Source organism: Astyanax mexicanus, chromosome 2 (assembly GCF_023375975.1).
Source record: "Astyanax mexicanus isolate ESR-SI-001 chromosome 2, AstMex3_surface, whole genome shotgun sequence".
In the NCBI taxonomy this organism is placed as follows: Eukaryota; Metazoa; Chordata; class Actinopteri; order Characiformes; family Acestrorhamphidae; genus Astyanax; species Astyanax mexicanus.
This window is the reverse complement of record NC_064409.1, coordinates 71421535-71438482: the sequence shown is the minus strand read 5'-3', so window position 1 is coordinate 71438482 and position 16948 is coordinate 71421535. Positions and strand designations below refer to the sequence as shown.

The following is a 16948-nucleotide window of genomic DNA, read 5'->3' as shown; positions in this document are numbered from 1 at the left end:
TCTCCACTGTTTATCCTTTCTTAAAGTATATTACAATACATACAGGGGTTGGACAATGAAACTGAAACACCTGTCATTTTAGTGTGGGAGGTTTCATGGCTAAATTGGAGCAGCCTGGTGATCAATCTTCATTAATTGCACATTGCACCAGTAAGAGCAGAGTGTGAAGGTTCAATTAGCAGGGTAAGAGCACAGTTCTGCTCAAAATAGTGTAATGCACACAACATTATGGGTGACATACCAGAGTTCAAAAGAGGACAAATTGTTGGTGTAAGTCTTGTTGCCGCATCTGTGACCAAGACAGCAAGTCTTTGTGATGTATCAAGAGCCACGGTATCCAGGGTAATGTCAGCATACCACCAAGAAGGACCAACCACATCCAACAGGATTAACTGTGGACGCTGTAAGAGGAAGCTGTCTGAAAGGGATGTTCGGGTGCTAACCCGGATTGTATCCAAAAAACATAAAACCACGTCTGATCAAATCACGGCAGAATTCAATGTGCACCTCAACTCTCCTGTTTCCACCAGAACTGTCCGTCGGAAAAAAACATTATTGTGGTCTAAAACCAGGTGTTTCAGTTTCATTGTCCAACCCCTGCATTTATGTTCATGAGCTGTTCCGTTCACATATATAACAGTAAAAAATGCTAGTCATGTAATAAAGACCAATGCTTCAGTAACTGTGAGTCCATACACACAGGGTGGACTGCAGTAGGTGAATAATTCTTTTTGGCCAAAGTATGATTATTTACAAATTAGCTGTCTGTAAAAGGGTATGAATACTTTGTTATGCTATTCTATTATCGTTATGTCAGAGGCATTTACTGGTAAATGGAATTAAAATGACAATAATATTGTTTATTGCAATAATATCTGTTATCAGAGTAATAATTACACTAAGTAGCTACAACACATACATTGAAAAGGAAAACAGTGATTCCAAATGTATTTATACAGTTAAACATCAGATCATACTAGATGCTTATCTAACTTTGTCTTTTTCATCGGTCAGCATTAATATTTTTGTTAATAACTTTATTCATTAAACTATAATAACATATTAAACAACAAACCTGACTTCCTATATTATTTTAATAAATATGTTAAAAAAGCTAATTTCACTGTTGTTATTTCAATTTATGTGTTGGAAATGCTTATTAATGTTTTAAAAGTAGTACAGATTAATTTATAACCATTCATAAACTCCTTTATGTACTATTTATAAACCCTTTATAAATGGACTTATTTTAAAGTGGTACCAAAAACACATTTAAATTAATGCTGTCAACTGGGATGAATCATAAAAGTCTGGTTAATGAAACAGACCATTAATGAGAGGAGATTAGTATATTAAGTATAAGTATATTGCCCTTAACATACAATAAAAAAATTTAAACAGTAAATATATAATAAAATATTGCTTATTAAAGTATTGTCAAAATATTAGACATTGTGATAGACCCAATATTGTTTATTTATTGTTTACTTTTTTTTGGACTAATGATTGACTGGTAAAATCTAAAATCTGGTGAAAATCCCTGTTTGTAGTAAATCACAACATATAGCATACTGCAGAAAATATATACAGCAATGTGAGCTCTGGTTTAGAGCTAAATCTGTTCTTGCAATGCTGCTGTAGGTCCGTGACTGAGGAATCTACAGTGTCTTCAGAGTCCTACTCCTGATACTGTTTAGCTATTTTACCAGCCCAGCACGAGGAGCTTGATAATTAGATGATGAGGTGAATCTGGTGGGTTAAATTAGTGCAACACGTTAGTTAGCGTGCAGGGGCTTTCTTTAAGAGTAGAAGTGAGAAATCCTGAACTGGAGTGGTACACTGACTGACCTTTATTATGAAATGATATGTGCTCATTCCTAAACCATATGTCGGTTTGTTTACACTGCTGTATTGGCAGTTCTGATCTCTGATATTATAAAATCTGAGATTTTTCTTCTGCTTCCTGCTCTGAACCTCTGATGTGAGTGGGTATGAGTGCCTACAATGATTCACAGGTTGGTGAATGTAGCAATTCCTACACTATTTCTCCAAATGTTTGTGGACATATTTTTACGATATATGTATTTAGCTATATTAAGTTCACTAATTTCTGAAACTAAACATTAACCTACTGACACTTTGCCTAAAGCCAGGCATCGGCTGCAGGGGTATACATACTAAAAAAAAACCTGAGATACGATATAAGTATTTAATTGTACTCAAAGGTACACTTTCTATAATTGTACCCTCTAAGGTCTAATATTGGTCTTTAGAGTATTAGATGTGTTGTCTCTGAAGTATAAAGTTCTTTCCAAAAGCAGGAATTACAGATTTGTACCATTTAACCAGCCAAAAGGTGCATTTTTTTAAAATACACATTTCATTTGAAAGATAGACAATTGTGGATCATTCAGTTCTTGGCACATATTAAGGTGATAACATTCTTTATAATCTTTATAACTTTACTAATACAAAAAACATGGATATAAAAAAGGGCTTTTACTAAAAGGTACTCTATTGTACCTCAGTAAAAAGAACAGCCCCAGCGACAAGCTTTGTACTCTTTTCAGTACAAATCTGTATTTATTTTTCTTAGAGTTTAAAAGACTCCCAGTATTTAACTGCTCTAGTGTGCCTGTCTTCTCTGGAATGATGTTGCTTCATTCAACAAGGATTTTGCAATGAGGTGGGGTGGTGATCATACATCATCAATCGTGGGACAAAATACTGTTATATATTGTATCGTTTTCATTTGCGATGCATTATCGATATGTGGTGTAAAAAAATATACTTTTAGCGAAAATAAGTTGCTCTATCTCCCTAAAACTAAGACTCGCCCCCAATTTGACTTGAAGTTACTGCTTCATTACTCTACGTGGTGGTTCTAATCAAATCAAAAGGATAAATCTACAATGAAGGTATCTTCTTTAGTAACACAGATGCTGTGATGTACTGTAGAAAATGTTATTTTATAATAATATATTGAATATCGCAGAATCACAGTACTGTGATATTATGCAATCAAATCCTCAATAAAAACCTTTCCCTATGGAGTAGAGACAATAATTCCAACAAAAGTCTTATAGTGTGCTACAGCGGAGTATTGAGTGCAAATACAGTATACTGACAGCTTTGTTCTACATCACTACTGATTTTATATAAAACTGCCCTCAGATCATGATGCTCATTAGGGCAGTATGTTCACCAGATGCTTTAATTGCAATACTGGAACAGCTGGTACAAATGTACAAATTGTCCCTGTCGCTGTTCATGATGTCCAACTTTACAGAAGAAGAGTACTAGGGGAACGTCAAGGTCATTTTGGATCTGTTGGTCCATTTATTATGACTTTTCACAAAAATGGAGAGGCATAGAGGGGAGTGCAGATCTCGGCACAACACCAGTGCCTTTTCTTCTTCTGTTGCTTCTTCTATTGAGTGGTTGACAATAGCCTGCTTTAACTTAAAATCTGGATCATCTAAAACAGTGTTTTCACATTCACTATTCTGATTCGGACCAGTGAGAAAAGTCCAAAGATCCAAGCTGACCACTGACTACTACATTTTTGATCCTACACTGAAAAAACACAATTTAAACATCTCTGCCAATCTTATTTATAGTCTACTAACACCTATATTTCTCTACACACCTCTCTCTTCAGCACTGCTGTGTAAAAATAGACATAAAGCAGAGTAACTGGAACAGAAACTCTATCAGAATGTTCATTTCTAATGGGGTTTGTGTATATGACAGCTAATCGATGGGGTTGTTCTATCAGGCTGCAGGTTTATTATTCAGTAACTGCTAATGAATTATTTGGTAAGCAGTGTGAAGCCGGTCTGTGAGGTATTATTAGTTATGAGCGAGAAGAACAGACTTGCTGACTGATCTTTAAGGCCACGGCACACTGACCCAACACTGCCCAACAAACACCAACATTCTAATCCTGTCAGCTGGCACCAGGATCAGAACTGACAGGCCAAGTGAACCAGCATGAATGAGAGAGAACATTCTAGAACAGTGAGAATGGAGGAAAAAATCCTAGTGAATATCCTAGAACAGTGAGAATACAGGGGCAAATATTCTAGAACAGTACAAATGGAAAAAGAACATTCTAGTGAATTTTCTAAAATAAGCCCTATCTGGACGGGATTTGTTTCTCAGGTTGTCCTGTGGTAATTTTCATTTTTATGGGGGGTCCTTTGTGACTTTATTCCCGTCTAAAACGACCATGTATGTGTTTTTCTCAGACGTCCTCTGAAAAAATTACAGACTGATTTATCTACTGTGTTTCGCCTAACTCCGTGGTCCTCCGGTAATTTTAATCCCGTCCAGACACACATCTCAGAGTTTTGTGTTTAATAAAATAGCCATTTGTCCACTGCCACGCACCGTAATTACAATTTGGGTGGGCATTTCCACGGAGATCCACGTAAACACAACAGTGAGTGGAAATGGAGGAGCTACTGAACCATGCCAGTCATGTGACCAGAAAATAAACTTCACAGACGTCCCCCTGAGAAACAAATCCCGTCCAGATAGGGCTATATTGTAAAAAAAAGAGTAATTTCTTTTAGAACAATGTGAATAAAAGTGAATATTCTAGAATACTGAGAACGAAGAACATCCCATTGAATATTCTAGAACAGTGAAAATAGAGGAAGAACATCTCACTGAATAATTTAGAACAGTTGTAAACAGGAGTAAATATTCTAGAACACTGAGAGGGGGCATTCTAGAACAGCGAGAATGAACAGCAAATGGAAGGCGAGTGAATATTCTAGAACAGTGAGAATATATGGTGAATAGATAGTGACTGAATATTCTAGAATAGTAAGAATGGATGGCAAACATCCTCCTGGACGTTCTAGAACAATGTGAATGTGAGTGAATACTGAAGAACAGTGAGAATGGGAGTGAAAATTCTAGAATAGTGTGAATGGGAGTGAAAATTCTAGAAGAGTAAGAATAGAGATAGAACATCCTGATAAATACTGTATTCTAGAACAGTGGGAATGGAGGAGGAAATTTCTAGAACCATGTAAACAGTAGCAGAGAAACAGTGAGAACAGAAGTAGAAGATTCTAGAACACTATAAATAGAGGGAGGACATTTATGAAACAGTGTGAAAGGAAGGAGAACACTAGAACAGTGTGAACAAAGAGAGTACATTCATAGAATAGTGTGAATGTTTGAGATAATTCTAAAATTATCTGGAAGGAGAATAATTATAAATCAGTCTGAATGAAGGAAGAACGCCCTAGAAACGTGTTAAAAAAATAAAAAATGTAGAATGGTGTGGATAGAGGGAGGTCATTTTTAGAAAAGCCAGAATTAACTGAAAGAAAAACACTCTAGAACAGTGTGAATCTAGAGGCAGAATATGTAAAGTACAGTGTGAACAGAATCTAGAGGCAGAATATGTAAAGTACAGTGAGAACAGAACTTTATGAATGTGGGGAAAACACTCTGTAACAGATATCCTCTAAAACCAGTTTCTGTTCCTGTACTTTGTAATTCTTGGTAGGTATGACACGACATGGCCAATGAATTGCATCAGCTACTCCCTTAACTTCTTGTGATTATAAAATCCAGAACTAGTAGGTGTAGAAATAAGAGTTGTCTAGAGTTGATGACCTGGGTTGCAGTACAATGTGAATGGGAATAATCATCCCATAGACCTTCAAAGAAACACACACTGGAATTATTCAATGTTGGGTTTAATATTTGATTGGAGTGTTTACTGGAGAACGGTTGTGATCTGGGCTTAGAGCGTACTCCATTTATTCATGTAGTATCTGTACTAGTTAGGGCTTGATAGGGTTCTTAAGCATGGTTCTTTATTGAAATAGTCACTAGTAAACTGATTTTATCAAGGTAATACCTTGATGCTTCAAGGTTCAAAATGACAAGTAATTCTGGAGCATTTCTATTGGTCAGTTTTGTTGGACAGGACTGTTCAAATTCTTGCCAAATTCTTGCCATGTGTCTGTGGAGGTGTCCACTTGAGGCTTCCACTTGTCATAGCAGCAAAAACATACTTTGTACAGGAGCAGTGGTTTGCTTATTTGATCACATAACATTTCTTCCAAACTGTATAATGTTCCTAACGCTGTTGCATGTACTGCACCTTGCGTATGTAGTGCATTAATTCTTAATTAACCATATGCTGAACTTTCACACCAAATAGATGTAGGATTCACAACACTGCCATCATGCATTAACAAATCTACAATGTCAGCCTGACCTCCCACAATGCACCCATGGTCTGGCTGTGTTCGTGTTTGTTGGAGAATGTTAGGTTTGTATGCTTTTGACCTATACAAAGAGACCATAATAGTTGATAATGAGCATTTTGGGTTGGGTGATCTTACCTCCAGACCACCAGCTGGCTTCTTCTTCAACTCTTCACACTTCCTGAACTTGCAGATCTGGTGGCCGGTCTTGCGGTTGCGACAGCTGCTGCACTGCTCGCAGTTGATCCTGCGCCGACAGGGCGGGCACAGGCCGCAGCGCTTGCGCTTCTTCTTACCGTTGGCGCTGATGGCCGACGAAATCTCATTGTGGCTCTGCTGGTGCTCTGTCGCGCCTGTCACCTGGGACAGCGCTCCGTCAGCCAGGAAGACTCCGGCCGGCGTCATGATGAAGAGGCCTGGGTGGAAGGGGAAGGCGCCTCCTACTCCGCCACCGTTGCTCAGCAACGGGAAGTCCGTCACACTCCCCAACGAATCGGAGGCCGAGACGCCTTCCATGTCCCCACCCACGTTAAGACCAGAAGAGTCAGAGACAGGCAGCAGCATGCTGGCCTGTCGTAAGAGCTCGGCGGCCTGGGCCAGATGCAGCCCGCTTGGAGAGTCCAGCAGGCCGGACACCAGAGCCCCCCGGTCTAGTTTGGTAAGTCCCACTTGGGCTCTGTGTTGGGCGGCTGCGGAGTGGGCCTTGACTCCCGTGGAAACTAGGGAGCTCTGGGCGAGTCTGTTAGCGTTAGCAGTGGCGACGGCGGCAGCGGCCGAGCAGGTCGCGATGTACTGCGAGAGTGCCCGGGAGTGTTTGAGGCTCTTGCTGAGAGGGGCGCTGATGATGCCACTCCGGTTTCGCCTCTCGACCACAGGCGACGAGTCTTCATCACCACAGCAGCTGTCCCGGGCGTCCTCATCCTCTCTGGCTTGGTTTCCCTCCATCGACCCCCCACTGCCAGACATGGCCCACAGCACGAGGGGGAGGGAGAGAGAGGGGGGAGGGAGGGGTGAAGGGCAAAGGCAGAGGGCAGCAATGTTCTCGCTCTGATTGGTGCGTGGGGGAAGAGCGATGCTTGCCGAGGTGAAGGCTGCAGCAGTCAGGAGTGCTCACCTATAGCCGATAGCTCGCCGTGCTCACCGGCATTTTACAGGGCTGTCCACCATTAAGACCTGAAAGAGGGACAGAGAAGGAAGATGATCAGTGGACAGATAGATCATGTATGTAGTCCTGAAAAGCAGTATTGAACTACTTGCCTGGTAGCTTGGTTAAAGGGAAATACCACCAAACTGTTAAAATTGCATAGAGAAGCTTACAGAATTTACAAAAAATGGAATGCTTTTTTAATTTTAGATAACAAAACATGCTAAAATAAACTGCAGCAGACATCAGATCCCATGTTCCCTGTCCCTATCCCAGATACCTATCACCTTTACTGGAAAGACACTATATTTACCTAACCATATACCAAATTATTTGTAAATTCTAAAAGTATTTGTAGATTCTCACATTTATATTTGAATTTAACAACACAAACTGTGTTTCTACCACAACAATGTCACCCAAAATGTTTTTCATCAAACCAAATCTAAAGACTTATCTCTAATCTAAAGACTAAACTCCATACAATGTAAAAAAATAGTGGAGGTCCAATTAATATTGGCATTAAACATCATTACGGTGTAATCTCATCACCACCACTGTAAAGAATTCAGATTCAGTCGTCTTCCCTGTAATATCACACCAAACTAAATCTGAAAATGAATTTGTTTACATCCTGAAGACTGAATGTTTCAACATTTTAATTCTGGTGGAGTTCCCCTTACTATTTGCATTAAACATCATAACTCATAACTGTGTTCTCATCACCACCACTATAAGTAAGGACATTCCAGTTAGATAAACCATTGTAGACCAAAGCAAATTTCAATGTATTTGCTCACATTCTAAACACAAAATTCTACAGTAATGTAAAAAAAAAAAAAAACACTAGATTGGTCGTTATATTTACACTAAACATCATGACCCTGGTTCACATTATCCTCGCATCACTGGAAATAAATTTAAGTCAGTAGGCTTCCTATGAACCATTTCACACCAAATCCAATCTGATGGTGGAGTTCCTTTAATTATAGCAGATCTCAAGGTACCTCACTGTAATCAGTCAGTATAATTTAGAATGAATTTAAAACCTATTCTAAAAGCTTTTATATTTGTTCAACATCATGACTTTTAAACTGTAGTAAGTTATCATATCATGAGTCATATCCTATGAGTAATTTTATTCCAAACCAAATCTAAATGACTTTGTTTAGAGTCTCAACACCAAATTCTACACAGTTCTAAAAATCGATGAGGTTGCCTTTGACCTTGCTTAAACATCCTCATTCCTGTTTCCTTATCAGCACCACTGAAGAACAGAAATTGAGTTAGATTAATCATTTTAAACCAAACCAAATCACAATAACCTTGTTTAAATTATAAAAATAAAATAATTCTACAAACAAATAAAAATTGGTGTATTTTCCCTTTATCTTGCCATAAAAAACAGCATGACCCCATCTTGACCACTACTGTAAATCTGAGTCAGTAGATAAACCACAATGAACCATTACCAACTAAATGAATCCAGATCTGAAGACTTAATTCTAATCTGAAACCTTAATTCTACACATATTCTAAAATGCTAAGCTCAATTTGACCATAAGTCAGTAGGCTAGCCTACAATAAAGCATTTCACAACAAAGTAAATATAAATCATTTGTTATCATTGGGAAGAGTTAACATTTATATTTGTGATTGTAATCATTCACCATAGTGTAAAGCAATCAGAGTCACTAGGTTAGCTTACATTGAACCCTTTTACAACAACTCACATTTGAAATATTTTTTTTTGTTTTATTTTGAAGAATAAATTCTACACAAGTGCTAAAGATCAGCGCCGATTCCCTTTATTCCCTTTACTCTACCATTACTAACTAAATTAATCCAAATCTGAAGTCTTAATTCTACACAAATTCTAAAATTCTGGGTTCTATTTGACCATTTTGACCATGTACTATAATGTAATTGAAGTCAGTAGGTTGGCCTACAATAAAGCATTTAATATGAATAATTTGTTAACATTCGGAAGACTAAAGTTCCCATTTACATTTGTGATTGATATTACTGACCCCCATACTGTAAAGTAATCAGAGTCACTAGGTTAGCTTACAATGAACCCTTTCACAGCAACTTAAACTTTAAATAATTTGTAAATATTTTAAAGACTAGATTCTACACAAATGCTAAAGATGAGTGCAGTTCCCCTTTATATTTGTTTTAGTCATGATGTACCCTTTTTTCTATCACCACCACTGTAAAGAAATCTGAGTTAGTTGTTCATCCTACAATGAACCATTACTAACCAAATTCATCCAAATCTGAAGACTTAATTCTAATGTAAAGCCTTAATTCTACACACATTCTAAAATTCTGGGTTCTATTTGACCATTTTGACCATATACTATAACGTAATCTAAGCCAGTAGGTTAGCCAACAATAAAGTATTTAATATGAATAATTTGTCAACATTTGGAAGACTGAAGTTCCCATTTACATGTGTGATTGATATTACTGACCCCCAGACTTTAATGTAATCAGTCACTAGGTTATCTTACAATGAACCCTTTCACAACAACTCAAATTTAAAATAATTTGTTTTGTTATATTCTGAAGAAGAAATTCTACACAAATACTAAATATCAGTGCAGTTCCCCTTTATATTTGTATTAGAAATAATGACCCTTTTTTTCTTTAACCAGCACTGTAAAGAAATATGAGTTAGTAGTTTAACCTACAATGAACTATTACTAACAAAGCTAATCCAAATCTGAAGACTAAATTCTAATCTGAAGCCTTAATTCTACACACATTCTAAAATTCTGGTTTCTATTTGACCATTTTGACTATACACTATAACGTAATCTAAGTCAGTAGGTTAGCCAACAATAAAGCATTTAATATGAATCATTTATTAACATTCGGAAGACTAAAGTTCCCATTTACATTTGTGATTGATATTACTGACTGTAAAGTAACAAGGTAGAGTCTCTGGGTTATCTTACAATAAACCATTTCACAACAACTCAAATTTGAAATTATTTGTTTTGTTTTATTTTAAAGAATAAATTCTACACAAAGGCTAAAAATCAGTGCAGATCTTCTTTGTATTTGTATTAGATATAATGACCCCTTTTTCTTTCACCAGTACTGTAAAATAATCAGAGTCAGTAGGTTTACCTACAAAACAAAATTTAAATAACTAGTTTATTCTGAAGAATAAATTCTGCACAAAAACTAAAGATCAGTGCAGTTCTACTTTATATATGTATTAGAAAATATGACCCCTTTTTTTCTTTAACCAGCACTGTAAGAGAATCTGAGTCAGTGGGTTTCCCTACAAAGCAAATCTGAATAACTCTGTTTACACTCCAAAGACTACATTCAAAAAGCCGGTGGATTTCCCCTGTAGCCTCATATTAGGGTCATGTTTCCATTAGCAGTTATTAAATCTAACAGGCAGTTAAACTGAATGGCAGATTGAGAAATATTACTTCTCCCACACAACATTACCCCCTGCCACTAGATCATTCATAAATAAACACGTGCTCTATGCAATACGCATGCACACACATACATATCTAATACATATAAACAAACCCACATGGGCGCATGCATAAGCTGATATGTCTGACTGTTGCTGCTCTCTCTCTCTCTCTCTCTCTCTCTCTCTCTCTTTTATCTGCTGACTTTGCAAATCCCTCACTTTATTCAGGCCTCAATTGCTTCTTGCATAGTGACCTGAGTTAACCCTGCACAGCACAGCTTCATTCTGTAAGCACTGAGAGGAGTTACCATATATTACATAATCTATCTCATACATTAGCTGGCACACTTCCACTCTACACCTGTCCACGCCTTTTTAACAGGCAATAATAAAGCAGCTGCACTTAATAAATGACTGTAGTGAGGTCATTTAAACGTGCTAATTGTGTTACACAACAACCACATAGCATTTTAGCCGACTGCCTTCATTTTTTTATTTTTCTAGTTGTCAGGGTGGTCTAGACCCCCTCAAGCTCACGAGACTGAGTGGCTGAACTGAACACTTAGCCTACATATCGTGACCTAACTAACCTACATAATGCAAAGAAAGCACCACGCTGAAGTTCTCATTGGTTAAGCAGGGAATAGGAAGGGATGAAGTTGGAAAAATAAGAAAAGTGAACACTCTGTACCCAGCAGTCACGAATAATCCCACCGACACTCCAGCGAGGCACCGTGGAGCATAGCCCCCCGTTAGGAGTGGAGATCCAGACAGCCGACCGAGCCGGAGCAGGACAAAAGGAGCTCGGACTCCGGCGCGCCGTCCAAACGCAGGTAAAACCACGCACGAGAGACACAAGTTTCTGTCTGTGGTCGCGTGTAGGTGGTGAACATCACGACAACGTAGAAAAATAACGTCTAAAGGCTCCAAAATACGCGTTTTTTTTAACGCAAAGCAACGCAACGCAGCACAACCCCAACGCAAGACGCACAGAGCGCACAGAGCGCAAGAGCTGCGTCCGCGAGACTATTGCTGCAACCGGGGTGGGGGGTGAGGAGGAAGGAGGAGAGGAGGAGGAGGGTGGTAAGGTGGAGGGGGGTTGGAGGGAGGGGGGTCACGCGGCGAAGGGGGACAATAGGAGCGACGGACAGAGGGAACAATAGCTGCAACGCACAAACCGAGTGACCGGGGGAGTGATCAATACCTGCTGATCGAGACTCAATAAATCATTGCATCAAAACGGCTCGATTAATCGCTTTCACCGTCACGCGAGCTCATCATCAGCATGTGCGCGGAGATCAACAGGGCTTAGAGGGAGCCAGTGAGAGAGAGAGAGAAAGAGAGAGAGAGAGAGAGAGAGAGATACAAACCACCACGAATGCAAAAACAGACACGTCATTCATTACAAAAGTTTTCCCTATACTCAACTATAATCGATTATTATTAATATACAAATGGACTAATGAGAGTCACGTTGTTATTTTAAACGTTGCATAATGATGTTAGCCACTGTAAACAGAAGCGAGTGTGGGGTGATTTAGGGGCAACATAATATAATAATATAATCGTTATGCACTGTCACTGTAATGACTCATTAGTCAGTTGACTAATAATCGACTAATATTAATATAAAATAAGAGAAAGCCAGTAGAAGAAAGAAAAAAGATTGAAAAAAAGTGAAATACATTTAGCACAGCCACAACCCTCTCTATAACAAAACACACATCATTCAATAAATTAAAAAGTTTTCAATGCCAACTCAACTATAATTGTTTATGATAATTATCATAGACAAATCGACTAATTATTTAGTGTCACGTTTTTTTCTACACATTTGTGTAATGATGTCATTCTCAACAAAAGGAAGTGAGTGTCCGGTGATTTAGGGACATTATAATGTAATCAGTATAATTGTACTCTGTCACTGAAATGACATATTAGTCATATCAGTCTACTAATAATCGACTTATATTGATTAATAAGACTTATTATCTTAGAGGAAGAGTGTAGGGGAGAGAGAGGCAGAGAGAATGAGAAAGAGATAGAGAAAGTGAAATACAACCACAACCACCTCTAAAACAAAAACAGATGCATCATTCATCAAAAAGTTTTCAGTGCCAACTCAACTATAATCAATTGGTATTCATACGCAAATTGACTAATTGGTGCCACGTTTCTTTTACACATTTGTATTGGTGTTACCATCATGTTAAAGGAAGTGAGACATTTTATTACAATCTGTATAATTACGTTGTCACTGAAATGACAGATTAGACATATCAGTCGACTAATAATCGATTAATATTTATTAATAACGCTCCTTATCTGCTCTCAGTTTTAATCGGCTCGATTAGAACGATGCAAAACAGGTAGAGAAACAGGAACAACAGCCTCAGCAGACCCGAGCTGGTAATGTCCGTCTGCCCACGGGCACAACGTCACGCTCGGTGGTCATTTTAAAGTCAAAAACAAAAATCTCTTTTGTCTCCGTCCGTCGCGGCGGCTCTCCGTCCAAGGTGTGTGTGTGTGCGCGTGAATGTCCGTCCGTGTGTGTGTGTGTGTGTGTGTACGTATTGTGTGAGCAGGGGGGTTCACGCTATTCGGCAACGCGCGCCAGCACGTCTGACGAGTTAAATCGAATTAAAATCACGTTCTCTCTCTTTATTCCTCATTGTAAGTTTAAAACAGTCCCTTAAAAAGTGTGAGTCTCTCTCTCTCTCTCTTTCTTCCTCCTCCTCCTCCCTCCCTCTCTCCCTCCCTTCAACCAACACGATCTGCATATTTGCAAACGCTCGAGCTCGTGGTCGTTTTCGCTCCTACCACCGAGCCCGCGAGCCGAGGGGGTGGGCAAAATCGTGCCCCCCCTCGCCTTATTTCGTCTCTTCTCCGCCCAACACACACTCTTACACACAGCACAACACCTCAGCAGGGGATTTAATAATAGAAAAAACAGAACACAAAAAAAGAATACAAACAAACAAACAAATATAACAAACCCGGCGGAGACTCACCTGCTCATCTGAATAGTAAACAAAGCGCAGGAGGGAGCGCGCGGATGGAACGTTCGCTGAAGCTTCGAAGCTTCTAATCGCGCCGGACCGACTGTTTGGAACGTTCGCCGAAGCTTCGACTCGCGCTGGACTGACTGACTGATACGTTCCTCTCTTCACGACGCTCGTTCTAGAACTCGAACGCCGCCAAAGCGCGCGTGCCACACAGTGTGGGAGAGAGAGCGAGGGAGCGAGAGAGCCAGAGAGCGAGACACGGTGGGTGAGAGACACTGACAGACACTGGGTGTGTAAAAGAGAGAGAGAGCGAGAGAGAGAGAGATAGAGAAAGACAGAGGCGGAATCGTTAGGCTATAAACGCTCTCTCCGGTAAACGCGGCGACCAACAACGGCGGCTGTCGGTGTTGTCCGAGCGCGCGTGGGTCTTCGGACCGCCGGTGCCGCCGCCTCCTCCTCCGCGTCCGCGCGCTCGCGGGAGGAGAGCGACATGCAAACACATTTCATAGATTTTTGGAGCTTCACACAAAAACCGAAGTGGACTTTCGCCCCCCCTCACCAGCACCAGCCACACAGCCAGCCAACACCGCTCAGAGGGTGGGGTGGGGGGCAGAGTGGGTAGGTGGTTAGGGATGGGGTGAGAGAGGGGTGGGAGGTAAACAAACCAAAATAATAAACAATGACAACAAGTTGTTTGTAGTGCATCACATGTGCATGTGCAGCTGCAGCCTTAATGAATGGAGCAGAGCTGAGAGAGAGAGAGAGAGAGGCATGGATAGGTTGCAGGCAGTCCATTGTTGACATTCTTCTTGATGGCTGTTGGCTGATTTTTTCCTCTTTCTCCTGCAGATTGATTTGTTATAGGCTGCCTCTTTAACTGCCTACTCTTCTGTTTTTTTGCAGCACATTCACATTCATGCTTTCCAGGAACTCTGACTCTGCTCTTTTTAACTCTCATAGCAGTATTTATATAGAGCTTTTGTGATTGAAGTTTTTTTTTATGAATTAGACACAACAGGGCAGATTTAAAGGGCCAATATACATAGTGTATATTACATAATATATATTATTTAAAAATTATTATTTTCTTGTGATGTCACAAAAATCATTGTATACATTTAATTATTACTATTGTTACAGGTTAGCATTGGTATTGCTTTAGCAATAACAGTTAATATCAATGCATTATACAGTATTTTGCGCAAACACCATGAAAACAAGTCCAAAGTTGCATAGTACTGTATGAAGAACTGATTTAATGATACACAAATATAGACAGCAGTGCTAATATTAACAATACCGCTTAAACACACCTGCCTATCAGTATTTCTGTGATGTCACTAAACTCATTGCCCTGCCCACGCACATTATATATCATAAGAAGTGTTTCATCCTGGCAGATTTTTTTAATACAGTCTTTTGTGATGATAGGTGATGATAGGTGTCCCCTTTTTTTGTGGTGTCACGACATTTATTTCCACCGGCTCTATATGTACAGTATGTACATACCTTACATACCGTTTACAGCAGCGTACTCCACCCACTCAATTATATATATTTATATATTTCCGTAATAAGAGCTTATGTAGATAGGTATATTCTATAGATATGTATACTCTGAGCCTGCATTATTGTAGCTCCACCCATCCAACTTAGCTCCTCCCACCTCATTTTACATTATAAGGAGTGTTTCAGCTAGGCAAATAATTCAAATGAGGGTGGGAAATCATTACATAGCCAATTTGCATATACAGGACTTACATGTACAGCAATGCAGATGATTGTTTTAGAAAGTAAGGTTGAACTGTTTGAAAGAAGAAAAATGGACCCTTTAATGCTATTACATTTTAACCCCTTCAGAATCTGTTAATTGCACTTAACACAGGTTAAGACCTATTGTCCATCAGAATAGACATTTATCAGCCAATTAAACAGCAGTTTAGCCCTGTGCACTGCACTGGAAAAATAAAAGCCTGCAAACTGAAGTTAAGCATGGCAGCATCCTAGATAATGAGTAAACGTATTTTTTACTCTATACTGTTATGAGGTTTCTTTTACTCATGAAATAGAAGAACTTATAAAAAAAGTTATACAGAATAAAAAGATGTTAAATAAACACATTTAATTGCTATGGACATACAAGGCAAATAATACATAAAAATATATTTGAATCTTTATTTTTGAGTCCATTAGATTACATTATATTCCGTAAAGTACATTATATTTTTTTTCAGGTCTGAAATGGTTAATATACTATGTAATAAATATGTTATATAGCTGGTATTCTTGTAAATACAATATTATAAAGCTATATAACTACTGTTATTACATCAGACTGTGCATTAAATCATTATTAATCTCTGGTTATATTTACACCAGCAGGTAGACTGAGAGTGAGAGTGGTGGGCTCATTATTACCTGACAGTGGGGCTCTGTCTCCTCCTGCTCAGGTGTGCTCAGGTCCTCGCTGTTCTCGCGCGCGCGCACTCGGTCGGTCACTCGCGGTCGTCAGTCAGTCAGAGGCGAGTCCACTCCACCTCTTGTGAGCGTCCTGTCTGTTTGGCAGGCGGCCAGCAGAAGTGTGCGTGTGTGTGTGTGTGTGTGTGAGAGAGGGGGGGGGTGTAGAGTGGAGGGGAGGGGGGGTGTTGGTGGTGGTGGTGGTGGTGGTGATGGAGGGAGGGAGGGGGGGGGAGTGACACCGGCAGGGCGGCAGGATTTTTCCTCGTTCCGGGCTCCTTCCCAGGCGCAGGCGCGCGCGGACATTGGCTGGAAAGTGGAGCAGCTCGTCAGGGACAATCAATGCGAATCGATCGCGCGAGCCGAGCGGCTTTAGGGGGAAAGAGGACTAAAGCAGGGGGCTGCGGGCTGCGGGAGGGGGGCGGGGAGGTTTAGGGGATTTTTCTTTAGATTGCAGTGAAGTTTAGAGCTAAATTACTGTGTGTTTACTGTAATCACCATTCACTCAATCAGTCTAACACACCAAGCAACTTAAACACAATTATTTACCTCAAACACACACTCTACAGAGATTTAAAAAATACATAACATAAAGTAAATTCGAACATTTCGTTTGTACAACGAAATTTTTTTGTACAATATGGGAACAAGAGTCATAATG

At 39.5% G+C, this 16948-nt stretch overlaps 1 protein-coding gene across 4 annotated transcripts in view; it reads right to left on the bottom strand.

Moving 5' to 3' along the window:
- The window catches only part of cxxc5b (CXXC finger protein 5b), a 30984-nt gene extending 14608 nt beyond the window's left edge, over positions 1–16376 (bottom strand). Inside the window, exons 1-2 of one of the 4 annotated variants that reach the window (XM_022672006.2) lie at positions 16249–16376; positions 6375–7409 (exon numbers count right to left, since the gene is read on the bottom strand). In XM_022672006.2, the coding sequence (XP_022527727.1) occupies positions 6375–7202 (828 nt within the window). In that variant the 5' untranslated portion in view covers positions 7203–7409; positions 16249–16376. Of the gene's footprint in view, positions 1–6374; positions 7410–11516; positions 13556–13836; positions 14352–16248 lie in introns of those variants that run through there. The other 3 variants (XM_007253618.4, XM_007253619.4, XM_022672007.2) reach the window with 3 other exon arrangements.
- Between the last annotated feature and the right edge of the window lie 572 nt (positions 16377–16948).